At 42.0% G+C, this 20539-nt stretch overlaps 1 protein-coding gene across 1 annotated transcript in view; it reads right to left on the reverse strand.

Annotated features, from left to right (window-relative positions):
• acadvl (acyl-CoA dehydrogenase very long chain) overlaps window positions 1-20539 on the reverse strand; it is an 82291-nt gene that overhangs the window by 43179 nt on the left and 18573 nt on the right. Inside the window, exons 11-13 of the mRNA XM_084311680.1 lie at window positions 12438-12542; window positions 10757-10843; window positions 8097-8159 (exon numbers count right to left, since the gene is read on the reverse strand). Of these exons, the coding sequence (XP_084167806.1) occupies window positions 8097-8159; window positions 10757-10843; window positions 12438-12542 (255 nt within the window). The remainder of the gene's footprint in view (window positions 1-8096; window positions 8160-10756; window positions 10844-12437; window positions 12543-20539) is intronic.

The raw sequence follows: 20539 nt of genomic DNA on the forward strand, positions 1-20539 counted from the left end.
CTTTGATGCATACAGTCACGCCAATATGATGATTATAATAAGTCCCTGCAACATATGTTTGCATTATTAAACCATGAAGATGCTTTAAAAAATAATGTAATGAAAATGTACTAAGAGTAGCAGGGGTGCAGTGCTGGGCATACGCGGTCAAACGACGTTTGGGCTTTGTCACTGAGGCCGAAGTGCGCACATCCTATTATTATGCAAAGTCTAGGTGGTAAGTGCCGGCGCGACGACACAAAAATGACTCGTCGCCGGCACTTATCACCTAGACTTTGCATAATAATAAGATACCGACAACCAAATACAAGCCCTGTAGGTGGGGGGTTGCTTGATCTCTCGACTGGAAGGATGAGACAAGGTGTATCATTTGTTCTGTGCGCAACGGAGGGAACATGTATGCGCGTGCACGCGCGGGCGTTTGGCCTTCGCCCATATTACGACTGCACCCCTGAAGAGTAGTCTACTGACACACTAATAAAAAAAATTATTTACATCTAAGACAATTTATATAAAAACTCTTGGGTGCCTAAGACTTTTACACAGTACTGTGTTTTCTATCCACTTTTGACTGATGTATTCAGATTCAGAATTTGTATTTGCCACATGGAAGCAATACAATCATACAGTTCATACAAAATCATAAATAGAGTTCTACCATGGGCAAAAGGAGCAGGAAGAAGAATAAATCTTATGGTTACCTGCCCCCTATTCTTAAACTAAACAAGTATCAGTATCAGTTTCATTTGTTCATTTCAAACCATACAACCTATACAATACAAGACAACCACAAAACAACACTACAACCACCACAAAACAATAGACAACAGCAACAACAGACACCACCCATGGTCCGAAAAGTGGGATGGAAGAAGCCAATCCTGTGAACTTCCATTCCCCACACCCCGGCCATCACCCTACATACAACATGTAACACAGCTCCGCTTCCCACATCCCCCGACATCTCAACAAGACACACATGAGTCTGACCAGTCAATACATATTTTATATACATACTCCTTTTAATGCCAAACATCATGTTCACCCTCCTCCTTATACCTTTCCAATATTCCTTTTTTTAACTCTTTTAAACTGGTATATGTTTTACTCAGTTTAACGTCCTCGTCCAATCCATTCCATAATTTTACTCCACAAACAGATATACACATAGATTTTAGAGTGGTTCTTACACCCGGTTGCTGGAGTTTCTGTTTCCCTCTAAGATTATAATTCCTGGTTCCTACCATCTCAGTGAACCGATATTGGATGGGGGTTGGAAGAGAGTTATGTGAAGCTTTGAACATGATTTCGGCAGTTTTAATTTTGATCAAGTCCCATAATTTAAAAGCTGATGCTTGTAAAAACAATGGGGTAGAGTGTTGGTTGTACTTAGCACTGTACACAATCCTTCCTTATGGCCTTTTTTTGCAGAATATAAAGAGGTGATATATTGGAACGATAAGTATTGTATTATGTAAACAAGACGAAAGTCTCTCTGGTCTGCATCCCCTTAACAATTGTATGTTTTGAGCTGTACTGTAGTGTACCCATTCTGCAATCTGTTAATAAACTTTTCAATCAATCAATCAAACCGGTAGAGCAGCTCTGGAGCGTAACAGTAAGAAGCATTTTGTATAAAAGTATTCTGTACTTCTGTATGACAACTATTAAAGAAACTTGAACTTGAACTAAAATAGCAATGATGTCATGTAACCACAGCGCAACTATTTCACTCGCATTTGCCCCTAAAAATAGATAGAATTAGTCATAGATAATAGATATGTGCAAACTGGAAAAAGTTATTTAGGAGGCTTCGCGCAGTGGGCATGTCAACACGCAATTGTCATTTCATAATAAACACATATCACCGCGGCACACAGCAAGTTTCAATTTCAGTTCCTGGCATTTTTAACCAGTGGAGAAAGGGAAGAGATTTCCCTATCGTTTTTCTTATATATTAATAAAACATACCTGGTGATCAACTACAGTTTGCTGTGAACATTATGATATGTGTGTAGTGTTCCGATAACGACGGCTGGGCAGCGGGAGCTGGATGCTGGATTTTGCGAGAAGCATGCAGCTACAGAGCCGCAGAGCGGGGCCGCTGTGCCTGCACAGTGCAATACTCCAATTCAGCCATTGGCATTTCAGCCGTTGGGTAGGGGGCGCTGTTGAGCGGGCCTGTGACCGGACCTGAAAGCGCCCCTGCTCTGCGGCTCTGCAGGTGCATACTATTGGGATTCGTTGGGAGCAGCACGGAGTCTCGACTCAGGACTTATTTTATTTGAAATATAATGACTGTATACGCAAAAGTAGCCTAGTTTTAAGTTAAAATATTATAAATCTACATGCCTTTTGTATCCAATTTGTATGGATTAATTTAGGAGTGAAATGCGAATGAAGGGTTGAACTCAGTACTCGCAAGCTTGCCCCCAGATATTATTTTAAACTCGCACGGACCAAATTAGGGGGCAATTTGCGATCATCTCGTCGCAGTGTACAGCCCTGTTGCACGTGAGAAGGATGAAGCATTGATTACTCAGATCTACTAGGTAACTTGGACGTGCCGCTAGCCTCATGTTACAGTCGCCTCAGTCCATCAATGCTACTATATCCAGTATCCACCGCAACGACAGCGCGGCATGACACGGTGTCGAGTGACCTACATTGACAGTTTTTTTTTAACCCAACTTGCCTCCCACATCTTCAGATAGCTCACTTTCAAACACCCGTTAAGTAGGGTTTCAGTGGTGAGAGAGCGAGAGACGGAAAGAGAGCGGAGGCGGAGACAGAGAGAGAGAGAGAATCCTGTATGTTGCGACTACATGTCTCATTAGCTGTTGTATCAGTGATTTAACTCATGTTAGTTTGTTTTCAATAGGGGGGGGGGGGGGGGGGTTAGCAATACACCACAATATTGTGCACGCCGATATATCGATACACTGATGCAAAGAAACGATATTTAAAAAAAAGTTTTTTTGCCTCGACAATTTTATTTTACTGCAATATAAATTATTGGAATGAGGTGAACAGACTGAAAACGTCCTCTTATTAGATAAAACACATATATATATATATGTTTTTATTGCAGATGTTGACCAATAAACATACCTTGCCGTGATAAATCGCAATTAGTGATGCACAGATGTGAAAATTTTGGCCGATACCGATAACAGATAGGGATGCACCGAAAATTCGGCCACCGAAAATTAACGGCCGAAAATGGTTAAAAAGGCTCTTTTGGCCGAAAGGGTTTTAGCACCGAAAATATATCACTGAATGTCAGGAACAGGGTTACGTAACGTTCGTAACCTAAAGTGTTGTTGTGATGACGTAATCAAAACGTGCAACGTGTAACGTGAGCAGCTTGGCAGCTCTTCCTGCGTTCTGCAGCCTGTGATAACTAACTCCTCTTGGGAGATGCGCTGTTTCTATAAACTCCGCGAGCAACGCATCCAATAAATGAGTCTTTAACATGCTTTATATCCTCGCCATTACTATATGCCAGTCGCGGTTAAACATTAAGCTAGCTAACGCTTCCATTCCTCTTTGACCCGTCTCTCGTAAGCTACGTCATCCCCCGCTAAGAGTCATGGGAGATGTAGTAAATACAACAGTCCTGTGTTTGTGTCTTTATGCAGATCGTTATGCAGTTTTAAAGCACCTTGGCTTTGTTCTGAATGCACTTTGTTGTAGTTATCCTACAGAGAAAAGAAAATGCACTTGACTTTAATGCACATTTTGTTGTATGCAAAGAGAAAATGTTTAAATTCTACAATCTTTCAGCAGTCAGTCTGGAATTAATGTATGCATTCAAAAGTGCTGAATAAATGTTTTATGGGCCCATAAGTGATTATTAATATTATTTAAGTAAAGTTTTGCCATAATCATGTCTTTTGCCATAATCAGGTAGCTGAAAAATAAATAAATAAAAAATACATTATATATATATTTATATTAATCATTTTCGGCATTCGGTTTTCGGCCAACTGTTTCCTATTTTCGGTATCGGTTTCGGCCAAGAATTTCCCATTCGGTGCATCCCTAATAACCGATATTAATATTGCTGTTCTGGCCGATACCGATATTTACAGATGTCGATATCTCTGTATAGAAAACACTTTATGATAATCAAATAAAGATATTTTCCAAAACGCATTTTCTTTTTTACTTTTGTAACTTATTTTCAGAAATTAGATATTTCTTTAACTATTTAAGACCAAAACAGGTTAAAAAAAAAAGAAAAATAAAAGATAAAATTTGTTTTAATACCAGCCCTATCTTGATATCGGACCGATACCGATGTGTACAAAAATTACCATATCGGCGGCAGATATATCGTGCATCACTAATCGCAATACATCACAATATTACAGATTTGTGACTCTAGTATGGTGGTCGTATCGTAGGGGTGGACGGTATAAACGGTATTAATTTGCTCTACGGTATGGATTTTGACTATACCATGTAACCGGTAGAGCAGCTCTAAAATAGCAATGACGTCATGTAACCACAGCGCGACTATTTCAATCGCATTTGCCCCTAAAAATAGATAGAATTAGTCATAGATAATAGATATGTGCAAACTGGAAAAAGTTATTTAGGAGGCTTCGCGCAGTGGGCGTGTCAACACACAATTGTCATTTCATAATAAACACATATCACGCGGTGCACAGCAAGTTTCAATTTCAGTTCCTGGCATTTTTAACCAGTGGAGAAAGGTAAGATATTTCCCTATCGTTTTTCTTATATGAATTATTCTATGTTAATAAAACATACCTGGTGATCAACTACAGTTTGCTGTAAACATTACGATGTGTGTAGTGTTATGATAACGACGGCTGCAGCGGGAGGACAGCTGCAGCAGTGGATTTGCGAATAGCATGCAGCTGCAGAGCCGCAGAGCCAGGGGCTCTTTCAGGTCTGGTCACAGGCCCGTCAAACAGCGCCCCCCCACCCAACGGCTGAATTGCCAATGGCTGAATTGGAGTATTGCACTGTGCAATACTCCAATTCAGCCATTGGCAATTCAGCCGTTGGGTGGGGGGGGCGCTGTTGAGCGGGCCTGTGACCAGACCTGAAAGAGCCCCTGGCTCTGCGGCTCTGCAGCTACATATGCTTCTAGCAAAATCCAGCATCCAGCCCCGCTGTTTGCAATGGGAGCAGGAGTCTCGACTCGGGACTTATTTTATTTGGAATATAATGACTTTATACGCAAAAGTAGCCTAGTTTTAAGTTAAAATATTATAAATCTACATGCCTTGAGGATGTCATTCTTTATATAGCCTGCCTATCAGGCAAAAAAAATTATTCTAACAGAAACACTGATACCGTGATATATACCGTTACCGTCTATGCTTCAAATTATACCGTGATATACATTTTAGACCATACCGTCCACCCCTATCGTATCGTATTGAAAGCTAGGGGTGGGAGTCACCAGTTCTTGGAGCAGGTTGGCAAACATCGACATGAGATTTAGGTGCCTGTGCTCAGAGGCACTTCAGCTAAAGAGACGGGCAGTACCAGGAATCGAACCAGAAACCTTTCGGAGACTAGGCAGCCTCTCCTAACTAATCAGCCTGAATCAAATAAACTGTTACACAATAATTTGAACAGAAACATGTTACTGGCAGTCTTCTGCAATAAAAAAAGCAAGGCAGAAATATTATAATAATTTCCAAACGGTTTTTGGAATTTGTTAATCAATTTTGAACAGAACAAGATTATTTTGTGAATCAATTTTTTCCAACACCTCTAATAACTTGTATAACTAATCAGAAACTTGGGCGGCTACGTGGCGTAGTGGGCAAGGCGCTCGCCACGAATGCGGAGACGCTGGGATCGCCTGTTCGATCCCAGCTCTCCACATTGCTTTCAGTTTAGCTGGTCGTCCACAGTAATACACATTGGCCGTATTACGGGGAGGGAAACTGAAGGGTGGGGATCGGGCGTTGTGGACAGCGACTCCTACAGGTCGGTTGGTGCGCCTGCGCGGTAGAATCAGGAAGTGTCGGGGGCAGCGTGAGCCTCCCACGCGTTACTCCTCGCCACTGAGAGATCGAGCTGCGCAGGTGAAAAGATGCGACTGCTGTTACCTCAAGTACCGGAGGGGACTTGTGCTATGTATGACTTAGTCCACATTGCAGCCGGCTTGTGGGAGGCAAGAAACAGAGTTTGTGACAGGGGAGGGTTGAATTGGATGATACGAAATTGGGATGGGAGAAAATACAGAAAAATGGGAGAAAAAGTGGATCAAAAAAAAATAACTAATCAGAAACTTCATTCCAGTTGATCACCTGGCAGACAGTAGTTTTGTCAGCTCTAATACATTATAGTGTCAGTTGATCACCTGGTAGACAGTAGTTTGTCAGCTCTTATACATTACATTATAGTATGTCAGCTGATCAGCTGACTGATGAGTAAAGATGTCAAATGTGTTTCCCTGAGTGATTCCAGACAATGCAGGTCATGTGAGATGAGTCATAACAAGTAAAGGGAAGACATGATTTATTGTTGGTTCAGTGTAGGGTGGGTTCAGTCCAGGCGAGGGTAAACAAGGACACAGTGTGAGAGATGCCAAGTATTTGTCCCATGGATGGAACGGTCTTACACAAACTGCCATACCCGAGTGCTGCCACTAGGTGCGGAATGGTTAACCGTGAGTGATTGAGTGAATGAATGACTGACGTGACATTGTGTCTATTGTTTTGCATTTAACACTTTCAGAGCCCAAGCTTAACCTTGATTTACCGGTTGAATGCCCACCATCCACTTCAATGTTAGCGTTAATAACACCTAATCTATGTTTTAAATTATGGCTATGTGTCTAATCTGCCCGTCGCTTATCAATGACTCGTTTTCCAGTCAACATTGTCGAAGCGGATTGTTTTTTTATCGGTTCATTTTCGTTTTATAGCATTTTGAAAAGCCCTCGTTTAAGGAAAATAAAAAGATTCCATGATAAAAGACGTTTACTGGAATATTCTAGAATACACAAATGAAATTCTTCGGCCTATTTATGAATCGTTTTCAAATAAACGCTAGATTATCGATAGTATATGAGAGCTGAAAATCGATTATCTGAGTTCCTCATCAGCGAGCGCGCACACACACACACATAGGGCAAACGCTGATATCTCAGCGAATACAACTCTGATTATCCCAAGACTGGTAAAATAGATTCCTTACCTCAGATCAGATGTTCTCCAAAAAGATCATTCCAATTCCTAATCGCCATTCCAGAAATCGATCACTACTGTCTACTATCGATTGGCTACTGTGAATATATATTCCAGGCTGATTCCCGTCCCGCGATGACTTCCATGTTGAGCAGACAGCTTGCCAGTTCAAGGAGCCAGCTGGCTCCGCCTCTACATATCGACTGATCCCAGGTCAGTCTAAGCGACTGACGTGCAGTTACTCAGGGATAGACGATAGGGGGCGCTTTTTTCCATTCTGAGCTGCTGCAGGAGCTGCTGTACCAACAGGAGACTCGGTTGATGAAATATGAAATCAGATCGCTAATAAAAAAATTAAACGCTAATACACGTCGTGGGCATTCAGGCATTGGGCTGATAAAACGTCATGGGCAATGAAAGGGTTAAGAATGAGGTGCAAATAATTATTTTATTATTTTTTAATAACACTTAGAGCCTAATTGAATACCAATTTTAAAACCACACTTGCCACACTGAACAATTTAAATTCTCACACGCTCCATACAAGCTCTCACCAGATGCACCAAGATCCCGGTAGCGTCGCAAAAAACAATGACTTGAATACAAAAACATTTCATATACCGGTAATTAATATTATTTAATTTCCAGACAGCCGGGCTAAGACTTTTTAATACCCTGCAGATACCCTGTGAATGCATGGGTGGAGTTTGGCACTAGATTCCCGCTCCTCCCGGGCAGCGTGTCGAAGTGTCCTTGAGCAAGACGCTTAACCCCCTAACTGCTCCCGATGAGCAGTTTGGCACCTCGCATGGTCGCCTCCGCCGTCGGTGTGTGAATGTGTGAGTGAACGGGTGAATGTGAGGCAAAAGTTGTAAAGCGCTTTGGATAAAGGGTTAACCCCCGCCCCCCACTCACCTTCATGAAGCCCATTCCTCCCATCACCTGGATGCACTCGTCCGTCACCGTCCAGGCCGCCTCCTGTCAGGGGTTAGAGGGGAGGAAGGATGAGCTGGAGGTTAAAAGGAGGCTGGCCAAGGGGCGGCTGGGTGGCGCAGCGGACATTGTGCTCGTCACCAACGCAAGAGACACCGGTATCGAATCCGGCTGTCGGCGTTGCCTCCGGCTTGGGCCGGCCGTCATACTGACTCAATTGGCAGAGTCAGCGGGTGGAAGTCGATGGGTGGTAATCTGGACGTTGTGGACAGCGACTCCTACAGGTCGGTTGGGGGACGCCTGCACAGCAGAGACAGGAAATGACGGGGGCAGTGTGAGCCTCCCACACGTTACACCTCGCCAATGAGAGTCCGCGCTGGCAGGTGAAAAGATGCGACAGGCTGCCTCCTCGTGTACCGGAGGGGACACGTGATGCAAGGATTCTATCCTCCCTACAACCGACCTGTGGGGGGCATATGCAAGCAACGTTCAAGACAGGGGAGGGAAGAATTGGAAACAGCTAAATTGGGATGGGAGAGAAATAGAAAAATAAGGAGAAAAAGTGGATAAAAAAAAAAGGAGGCCGGCCAGTAACCGAAAGGAGGGTGTATTCCTGCCGTGAGCTGGTGACTGAAGGGTGGCTGGTATGTATTACGTACATCTACGGTGTCCACCATCTCTGCCTAAGTGAACCCCAAAACTGCTCCAGGGGCGCTGCACTGAGGGGGGCGACGCTGTGCTCGGACCTCTGATGAAATGCATATGTGTGTGGAACTAGGAGTGATGCGGAAAGACAAATTAAAATTTAAATCTTCATCTTCTATTAGTTATTAATCACTGCACAAGCCAAAACAGGATCAATGGTCTTCTTATATCCTGCCAACTGACTCAGCCACATCTGCTTCCTCAGTCTTTCATGGTGGTCACCCAGTCAGTCTTCTAGAGAATGAGGAAGAACATAAATAATAATAAGTGAGAAGACGGGTTGCAGAGAGGTTCCAGGGGGTCCTTGGAGAGGTTCCAGGGGGTCCCCAGAATAAGATGGGAAGAGTTTCTAGTTTCACTCACTAGATGTTATGCCCAATGAGAGGATATAGGCAACTGTATAAGAGTTTTGTGATCGGATTCCCTTTCTCCACTGTTATTAGAGATATGGATCTGTCTGAATGATCAACTATTATATACTTATTAGAGATATGGATCCGTCTGAATGATCAACTATTATATATACTTATTAGAGATATGGATCTGTCTGAATGATCAACTATTATTAATTTTTTTAATCTACTTTTTCTCCTCCTTTTCTCTGTGATTTTTCTCCCCATCCCAATTTACCTCTCGTGCCAATTCTCCCTCCCCTGTCCTGAACGTTGCTCGCATATGCCCCCCACTGGCCGGTTGTAGGGAGGATAGAAGCCTTGCATCACATGTCCCCTCCGATACATGTGGAGGCAGCCCGTCACATCTTTTCACCTGCCAGCGCGGACTCTCATTGGCGACGTGTAACGTGTGGGAGGCTCACACTACCCCGGCCATGTCCCGTCTCTGCTGTGCAGGCGTCCCCCAACCGACCTGTAGGAGTCGCTGTTCACAACGTCCAGATTACCACCCATCGACTTCCACCTGCTAACTCTGCCAATTGAGTTAGTATGACGGCCGGCCCAAGCCGGAGGCAACGCCAACAGCCGGATTCGAACCCGGTGTCTCTTGCGTTGGTGACGAGCGCTTAGACCGCTGCGCCACCCAGCCGCCTAATGATCAACTATTATATACTTATTAGAGATATGGATCTAGCTGAATGTTTGGCTGGACTGCTAAAAGGGTTTAGCTGGAATTAAAGACATATTTCACATGGTAAACCATCAAAAAAAGGAAATTCAACACTAACAAAATATCTTTAAATGCTTATTCATGCACAGCAGCGACAAACAAAACAACCACATCAGTTTGAGCCTGTGAGATGCACCCAGTATGAATCAAATGTTTGAGTTGAGTGAGTCAGTGAATCACAATGCAACCCAAGTAGGAAATCGGGCTGGGAGTCCAAAACCGTGAACTGGTCCTCATGGTGCCAGGAGAAGGAACAATGCAACGTTCAAGATCAAAGCTGGTGATCACTCGAGCCCAAAGGGGCGCCCATGTGACTCTCTGGCTGGCAATGTGTGTCAGGCGGCGTTTTCCCACGAAACAAACTGACCTCTGTACGCCCTTCAACAAGACAGTGAATGTCAAGATGATCCACTGGCTAAATCGGTAGGTTTGAGAGGGTTGAAAGTACAAGGCCAAGTTAACGGAGGGCAGGACTGAGGGGGAGTTACAATGTTAACATCATGGTGATCAATGAGGTCCAATTGAAATAACCAATGGTTCCATTTTTCACTTTGAGATCTAAATGTAATTTCCTTTCAAATATGTATATATGCTGTATCTACCTTGTTTTATTCAATGCGTTAGTATTACTGGTAGCCTACATTCTGGTCCGATATACTTATTTTCTTTATTAAAAACAAGATTTGAAAAAAATTCAAGAAAATTTGTCTTGAAATTTTTTTTTATAAAAGGGGGTTCATCTTATAATTTGGGTCAGTCTTCTATTTTAGTCGATACATTACTTAGAGGTCAGAGGTCAATACATTACTTACAGAGGCAAATATCTTGCTGATGGCAGCTTCTATATGGAAGTCCACTGATCCACTGTCCATGTTTCCGCTGATCATGTAGGCCATTGACTGTAAACAAGACAGAGAGACTGATCATGTAGGCCATTGACTGTAAACAAGACAGAGACTGATCATGTAGACCATTGACTGTAAACAAGACAGACCGAGAGACTGATCATGTAGGCCATTGACTGTAAACAAGACAGAGATAGACTGATCATGTAGGCCATTGACTGTAAACAAGACAGAGAGAGACTGATCATGTAGGCCATTGACTGTAAACAAGACAGAGAGAGACTGATCATGTAGGCCATTGACTGTAAACTAGACACAAAGAGAGACTGATATTTCTAGGGATGTCCGATATTATCGGCCTACCGATATTGGCATTAACACATCCAGCGCCGGAAACGCTTTCCAGCGTTACTGGCCGCCATGTGTTGACCGCCAGACCACGCTGTCCAGCGTTATTGAGATCAATATTTCATTTTTTCGCCATGGCATTCATAATTCATATATACACCCGCGACGCTGCAGCTGGACCCTATAGGTGAAGGCAACGACGGCTCAATACCGCCGCCTGGTGGATGGTCGGGCGAGTTACACTCGCCTACAGGATGTGGCCGATGTGCGTCGATGAAAATCATCCGGCCGTCACATATCGTTGCGGGACTCCCGACAGACATTATGTACATAATGGATCGCTTTCTAAACTTAATAATAGATATGATTTCAGCGTTTATTGCGACATACAAACCGGAAATGGACCTAGGCGATCAGCGTCGTGTACTTGGGATATTTCACCGCCAGTCTCATTGACCCACGGTAAGAGGAATATAACGTTATTTTCAACCCGATTGTGAGTTTCCTTGTGAGCAAACCAATCTGATCAATATATCACCCAACCTACATAAAGCATTTACTGATGATCGGGGAATCATAAACGACCCCCACCCCCACCCTTTCCTTCATGCATGGTGAAGCATAACGTATACCGATCATATACATTTGAATTTTTTAATATAGCGTGTATAGGGAAGAAACGCCAATCAATAATCTATATATGCGTTTAGGCCTATAACTCACGTTCTAGGAATTACTGCAGAAAACGATAAAAACACTTATATTCTAGAAGGTATTTTTGTATGAATGTATGAAAGAAAAAGTATAACGTTCCCACATCCTGAACGATAGATAATCGATGTTGAATGGGCCATAGTAATGTCAATATAGCAATACAATTTTAAAAGTTATAGCCCTGCAAAGAAGGTAAACATCTCCATAGGCTTACAGCGCTGGCAGAGTGGGGCATTAGATGGGCATAACCCCCGGCGGGCAATGTGTTAAAATGTGATATCGGAAATCATCAGTATCGGTAAAACATTTTTAAATAAATTTTTTTTACATTTATTTAACCTTTATTTACCCAGGCAAGCAAGTAAGAACAAATTCTGATTTTATTTATTGTCAAAAGTATGCCTAATGTTGTGTTAATTCCACAACAAGAGATATGTAATGTTAATTACCTAAAATTATTCCGTTTTTTGGGGGGAAAACCCTGCATATATCGGTATCGGTTGATATCGGTATCGGAAATTAAGAGTTGGACTATATCGGTAAAAAAGCCAATATCGAACATCCCTAATCATTTCTCATAACTGACCTCTGTGACGTAGTGCAGCATTTCCATGCGGGCCATCTTCTCCTGGATGGCTCCGTAGGTGTGGATCTTACTGCCAAACTGGATCCTGTTGGCCGCGTGGTCCACCTGCAAGACGGGGGGGGGGGAGGCACGTCACTCACAGTACCACTCAGATTCTGATTTGCACACATAAGAGAATAATCAAGTAAAAAGAAACGGCAAAACACAATGTATGAAGTGGACAAAATGCAAAGATGTAAATTAACCCATCAGCCGGAAATACAAAAATAAAGCGAGTGAAAACAAAAACACAATGAGTCAACCCCGTTACCTAACAGGTAGTGAGGACTTCTACTAAGGCTGAGACCACTTACTGCGTGAAATCAATAAGTGGCTGGTATCAATACAGATACCTATCTAGCCTGGTATCAATACAGATACCTATTTAGCCTGGTATCAATACAGATACCCATTTAGCCTGATATCAATACAGATACCCATTTAGCCTGGTATCAATACAGATACCTATTTAGCCTGGTATCAATACAGATACCCATTTAGCCTGGTATCAATACAGATACCTATTTAGCCTGGTATCAATATATCATTGGCCCAAGCCGGAGGCAACGCCGACAGTCGGAGCCGAACCCAGTGTCTCTTGCATTGGTGACGAGCGCAATGTCCGCTGCGCCACCCAGCCGTCAAAGTCCAGTTATTATAAAAAAAAAGTATCCACTTTTTCTCCTCCTTTTTCTATTTTTCTCCCATCCCAATTTTCCCCTCCCCTGTCTTGAACGTTGCTCGCATGTGCCCCCCACTGGCCGGTCATTGGTAAACAACGGGCAGATTAGACACATAGCCATAATTTAAGACAGAGATTATGCGTTCACAACGCTATCATTGAAGTGGGTGGTGGCATTCAACAGGGTTTTACCATGTTAACAAGTGGCAACCAAAGTGTTAAGGCAGCTAAAAACCCACTTCTACAGGCAGGCCTTTTAAAACACCCATAGCCGTTTTCTCTCTGTTCATGTCCTTTTTTTATTGTGTCTATTGTAGTGTTTTAGCTATTTTTTTAATGTTTATTTTCTCCCACATGTATTATTTCTTGTATTTTCCACTGATGTTTTAAAAAATGCTGTGAAGCACTCTGCACTCGTGCTGAGAAGGGCGCTATACAAATAAAGTTGTATTTACTTACTTACTTAGTGACAACTGATGTTATGAAGGAGAGTGTGAATGTGTGCGGGTGTATTTATATACACACAAATATATATACACACACTATATATACGGTATGCATATGTGCGTATATATATATATATATATATATATATATGGTAGACACTGGGGCAGAGCTGCGTGTGTACAAGCAATGACAATCGCTCACGTAACTATAGAAACAAACAAAACGCACATTATTTATTTTCATTGCTCCACAACATAAACAAGTAGGCTAGCTTTCACAGATTGAGAGTTAACTCTCAATCACTCAAATTAGGGATGTCCTAATTGAAGCTTGAAGACCCAAATTGAAGCTGCTGTGTTACGTTTTGTACGAATAACAAACACAGAAATCCAAATCGCAAGTTTTATATAATACCAGCTGATGCATCACGGAGGAAAAAGTGGCTGGCGGCTAACTCCCTCTGGCGTTGTGGTCGTGGTAGCTACATGCTAAGCTAACGTTAATTAGATCATATCGAACCGATAGGAGCTTATCTTACGTGGTGGTACCACGTGTGCCACTACCCGATCAAACATCCACGTAAGATTAGATAAGATAAGCTCCTATCGGTTCGATATGATATAATTAACGTTAGCTCAGCATGTAGCCATTTGTCTAGGTTAACGTAGCTAACGTTAGCTGCCAGCCACTTTTTCCTCCGTGATGGTATAAAACTTGCGATTTGGATTTCTGTTTTTGTCATTAGTACAACGCGTAACACAGCAGCTCTTTGGCATTGTGAAGGACTGAAGAAAATTCCGCTTGATTGTCTTTAATTTGCTGCTTTAACAATCCGTTTCTCCACTAAATGAACCGTACACAATGTACCAGGCGGGGCAGTTTCCCCCCACGCTGCAGTTGCGTAGCAACAACAGACAAGGATTGCGATTCTCGAAGTCAACTTCCTGGCATAAATCATTTGATGTATAATTAAATCAATCATTTGATGTATAATTAAATCAAAGGAAATGAGTTTGTTTTGGCAAAATTCTTCTGCTCTGTGTGACAATAAATAAATGAATGATACGCAATTTAAAACCAAAACTAAGGCATCAGTATGAGTTTAAGACGTGAACATGGTCATGTTTGTTGAATAAAAAAGAAAAAAAAAAAGTTTAATTTCCAGATTCTTTTATTTTATTTTTTTGCCGATCCCGATCTTCGGAAAATCACGTGATCAACCCCGATCCCGATCACATGATCGGATCGGGACATCCCTAACTCAAATATTATCTACAAGTTACCAAAGACAAATGAACGGAAGGGGGATACGGACCAGCTAGCCTGGCTGTTGGCCAAAAACACCTCTCCCAGAGTTTTAAGCTAGGCTAGGGGTCCCTATCCACGTCTATTAATTTGCGCTAAGCTAGGCAGCCGGATAGCTTTCTACTACTACAGAGGAAATTGGTATCCATCTTCTTGTCGGACTGCGGAACTATGGTTGAGGTTTATAAAAAACAAAACAAAAAAAACTCTACAGGAAGTCACTGCAAAAATAGTTGAATTTCGCAACCTACCCACATACATGCAGGGTAACACTAGCAGAGGCTAACGGAAGTGGGGGGGGCTTCTACATAGGATGAACTTGATAATAGAAAATGTGTCAGACGAGAGGAAATTAAAGTAGAGAGTTGTTTTGAGATATGCTGCTAGAACAACTGTACTCAACACCTAGCAGCCACATGCGGCTCTGTGATGAGTCAGTGGAAACTAACGTGAAGCTAAAATGGCAAAAATAAATGACAAAAAAAAGCAAGTAGGAAGAAGTGTAGGCGACGGGACATTCAGAGACGAGTTGCACTGGTCCGCTTTGTGAAAACACCAGACGTTGAGTTGAGTAACGTGGCCTACTGACCTAACTGGAAAAAAGGCAAACAGAATTTAACTGCCCCTTCAGATCACCCGTTCCCAGGCAGCGCAGAGTGCGATTACAAAAGCTATTGTGCAGCAGGAGTGCCACTAATCCCACTGAATGGAGTGAGTCCAAAGTTTATCTCACGCCAACCATTTACTGGATTTGGTTGAGGAGAAAAAATTTCAGCTGGGGGCAGGGGTGTAGCTGTAGAATCTGGGCCCCATGAAAGAATGTATTTGTAGGCCCCCAGTGAATGAGAGCGTGCGTTAGCGCGCGAGAGAAATAGTTTTTGGCCATTTATTTATTGATGAAAACGCATAATATGCTTTTTACCTATACATTCGGATCAGCAGTTCAGCACCTGCACTTATAGCCGGTGTGATCTTACTGCGTTGTGTATTTCGATTCGACCCCTGTTAAGGGATCGCCCTGAGTGGGAGTTGAACCCCGGTCTCTCTGCACCGAGGCCGACATCACAAACCGCTGCGCCAAGAAAGGACATCCCTCCTAAGCGTTACACACTGTTGGTGGGTGAGCCTAGTAAAGGATGTCGCATTGCGTTCATCTTCAATGAATGAACCAATGCAATAGTCTACCAAAGCCCCCCTCTCTCTCTATATATATATATATATATATATCTCACTCACACACACTTCAGAAACAAACATAGTATCAATGAGAGCATCAATAATACACCCGAGTGATGTCTAGTAAAAAAGGGGAAAAAATCTGATTTATTTTTTAAAATAAAAGAAACAACAATTCAGTACATTTATATATATATATGTGTTAATTTGTTACATTTAGTTTCACTAAGTTAGGAAAGTAATGTTTTAAGTCAAGCCTGGTGTTGCCTTGCACAAAATAATGATCCCAGTCTCTTCCACACAGTGACAGTGAGGCATACAGTTTATTAATTGAATGAATGAAGTTTATTTTCTGTCTTTGTTTACAACAAATCAAAAACACACTTGTGATCCTTTACAATTCTTAAAAACAAAATATATTTTAATATAAAAGAAAGAAAAACGTGGATTTAAATCTTATTTTTTTTAAACTTTTTTGAAAAACAATTGAACAATGGGTATCGGATCGGTACCGAAAAAGTCGGATCGGTGCATCCAGTGGCGTCCTTTGACTAAAAGGCAAGGTATGGCGAGGAGGGGGGGGGGGGGTGGTGAAGGGGGGGTTTCCCCCCCTAGGTGGATTTTTTTTGTCAAATCAGTTGTGCAATAGTCACTTTTGGTGAGTTGTTTCTATACATTTAGGTATGACACAGGACTACACAAGCATTTTTAGTATAGAAATGTGTCAACAGACTAAAGCAGGGAACCACAATATTTTGCATACGAATTATGCAGAATGTAATATCATAACTGCCTATTACTTTTCTTGCAATTGAGCCAATTTTCCTTAGGTACGGTTTTGAGGTGTGTGTTCAACAGAATGTAGTATCAAAAACACATTCACAAAAAGTATGGGTTACTGAATGCTGAACTGCACTATTATAATCACTAAGCCAGACCTTACCTGTGTCCCTGTATCACTTGTCTCTGCTGCCCTTTGATAAAAAAACGTCCCTATGTCCATTTACCTTTTTTTTTGGGCATATTTCAGTTAGTCACAGCAAAAGTCACCTAGTAAAAGTGAGATAATTGACAATATCAAAACATGCTAGGGCTGTACCGAATAGTTCGAAGCTTCGTTCATAATGTTGACATTCGAAATCTAAATCAACATAAATTGTAAAAAAAAAAAATAAAAAAAAAAAAATTACATTTTTATTTGCCAAGGTATGGCGAGTGCCATACCTTGCCATACCAAATGGACGCCCCTGGGTGCATCCCTACTAAACACCAGTGAAGGGAGATGCCCTCTTGATAATAACCCTGGTGATGTGTTGCTCTCACTGTCCATCTATCTACACGTTGGGTTGTGGCAACCATTAGGGGCCATGTGGCAGGGTATGCAGCATCAGCATCGTCAATACCTGGAGCTCACATCATTATGGACCATGTAATACATTCCATAGTATTTATAGGCATGTTAGACTTTCTTTTGGCAATGGGATTGGGTTCCTTTATTGAGTGCTTATCCTAAGGGCAAAAGTATCTTGTGTTGTATCATCAATCGTATAGTAAGACTGAAGTTCCCCCTCTCCCTCTGTATGCGTCTGTCACTCTTGTGTTCTCCCATCTTGAGAACTGTGTGTGTGTTTGTGTGCGGCTCTCTTTAGCCCGTCTCTCACCCCTCTCTCTCCCTCGGTTTACCAGTACCAACGGGAAAGGGTCCCATCCACAACACAGTCAGTTATTCACAGTATCTCAGTTCAGTTCCACGTCAAAAGAAATCTTCACTCCAAAACAACATAATCTCCACAAGCAAAAATACTAATAGTATAATGCACGTACTCGCAGATCTTCATACCAGAATTACCTCATCAGTCATGTGAAAGTAGCAAGTACAGGCCAGGATTCCCCAGGATTTTGGGGCTTCAAACTTTGTCAGGGTTTTTCGAACGGACGTTCGAACCTTCGTTTTTAATAATAATAAAAGAAAATTCAAAAAAATAAAAATAAAATTTTTTTTTATATATAAATATCCTCAAACTAAATCCTCAATTTGATTTGATTAAATCAACTTTCTTTAATGAATATAACTCATCAGTATATTTATCTGCAACTGTGAAGAAAAACCCCATTGGTTTAAACAGAATGAATAGACAAAGAAATAATATATATTTTTTATTTTATTAAAAATGTAAAATTCAAATGTTGATTTAGAATTCGAATGCCAACGTAACGAACGAAGGTCCGAACGTCGAACGTTTGGGCTCAGCCCTATCAGGACTACAACACAACGTGTGCTAAACAGGTCAGGACTACAACACAACGTGTGCTAAACAGGTCAGGACTACAACACAACGTGTGCTAAACAGGTCAGGACTACATCACCCGTGATCGCGACTCTCTGGGCGGACATGACTCCCCCATTAGGCCTAACAAAAAAAAAATTGGTTCCTGTTGGTTGTTGGTTAAAGCCATGGGTAGGTAGGGAATTTATTTATTTTTTCCCATGGTGACTATGGATAGGGAATTTCTTTATTTAATTAAAATGTTCGTGACAACATGGATGCATGTACTCTGCCAGCATGTTTAATATCCATAATACTAAAGGTTTGACTAAGATTTTTATGAAACTTTATTGTAAAAAAAAAAAAATAATAATCATAGTTTTTTTTAACTTTTTTTTAACTCAAAATTAATTGGGTCGCACCTAAATCGGCAGGGTCGGTCGGCAACCGGAACCAAACCATTTATTTTGATAAGCCTTAGCAGGTACCATTTTAGTAAGATGGAGGGGAAAAAACTGAAGGTCTACTACCGTAATTCCTCTAATAGTAACCGGGTCTCAAATACAAGCCGGGTCTCTATTAATGGCCGGGTGCGCTCTTGAGCTAAGCAATTATAAGCCGGCCTCCTAATACAAGCCGGGTTACTAATATACTGAGCGGCATACTGAGCTAGTTACTTGATTTCACTTTGAAAACGTTGAAATGACCAGTGACCACCTGTAATTGCACTGTTTACTATTTCATACAGTACTTGGTTTCAATAAATGAACCCAGTACATTTTACTGGGTTCAAACTGACACAAAATGTTGATTTATTCATTATGATCAGTTTGAAAATTTGAAATATAGGCCTCCCTCTTATACAGGCCTCCTCCTAATACAAGCCTGGTACCCGCTACAGTTGAAACAAATACAAGCCGGGGTTACTATTAGAGGAATTACGGTACATTATTCTATTCCTATGGTTATTACTACAGTTCTGTTGGACTTTACTACATCAATGGACTTTATGCTGATGGACTGCAGGGACACTTGAGGCATTTGAATTGCCAGGGGAAACCATTAATGACAATAATTAATACACCGCTTGAAATTTTGCCATATCAATCAGTTTGATTGATTGATTGATTGAAAAGTTTATTAACAGATTGCAGAATGGGTACAGTACAGTACAGCTCAATACATACAATTGTTAAGGGGATGCAGACCAGAGAAAGACTTTCGTCTTGTTTACATCAGGGTCCCCCATTTTCAATTCATCATAACATATATGACATACATGACATACAGATAGACAGTACTGCTACATCTATACATTTATGACATATCAGATTTGTTAAGATTGCCATGGTAATGCTAATACATTTCAGTAGCCTACTGGTACACCTACTGGTATAGTAGCACGATGTCGGTTTGGTTGAGGTGCGGGGCGGGGCGTTCCTCCCAAGTACCGCTGATCCTAGAAGCTGCATACTGCTGCCACACAGCAAGCCCAGAGGTACCACTGATCCTAGAAGCTGCTGCCACACAGCAAGCCCAGAGGTACCACTGATCATAGAAGCTTCTGCCACACAGCAAGCCCAGAGGTACCACTGAAGGATTTGGGGTGCTTTTTCAATGTATGTGATGTATAGATTGGGGGGAGATGATCACAGCTAAAACGGTGAGATCGAAATGTGCATGGAAGACGGTGATAGAAGAAGCGGTTCAGAGGCAGTAGCCAGCAGAATGTTTAGCAGCCAGCCGAATGTTTTGCATTCCTTGCAAGAACAAATTGATAAGAGCGAGTGTACTGTAGGCCCAGAGCAGGAGGGAGAGAGGTTCATCTTAATGAAAGTTTAATGGTGTTAAAGGTTATGCAGTTGTCATGACAGCACGTCGCATGACAACCAGAAGGTGGGCCGTCGTTGCTACGGCGAAGATCTATAAGTCGAACGGTGTTTCCGGGTGTAGGGCAGACTGCTGAGCAAGCTGAAGCTCTGGGAAGAGGTCCAAAGCCACATCAGATGGCTCCAATCCCATATATGGGTCTAATCCCATCTATTGTCATGTCATCGGCATGTGCAGTTCTTCACACGTGCAGCGCCTGGGGAGAAGCTACGGCAGAGTCAGTTCAAAGCATCTTTCTCTCTGATGTCGAGAAGCGGTGGTGGGGAGCCTACAATAACAATGTACCCCCCCCCCTG

Source organism: Notolepis coatsorum (genome assembly GCF_963971535.1).
Source record: "Notolepis coatsorum genome assembly, chromosome: 4".
In the NCBI taxonomy this organism is placed as follows: domain Eukaryota; kingdom Metazoa; phylum Chordata; class Actinopteri; order Aulopiformes; family Paralepididae; genus Notolepis; species Notolepis coatsorum.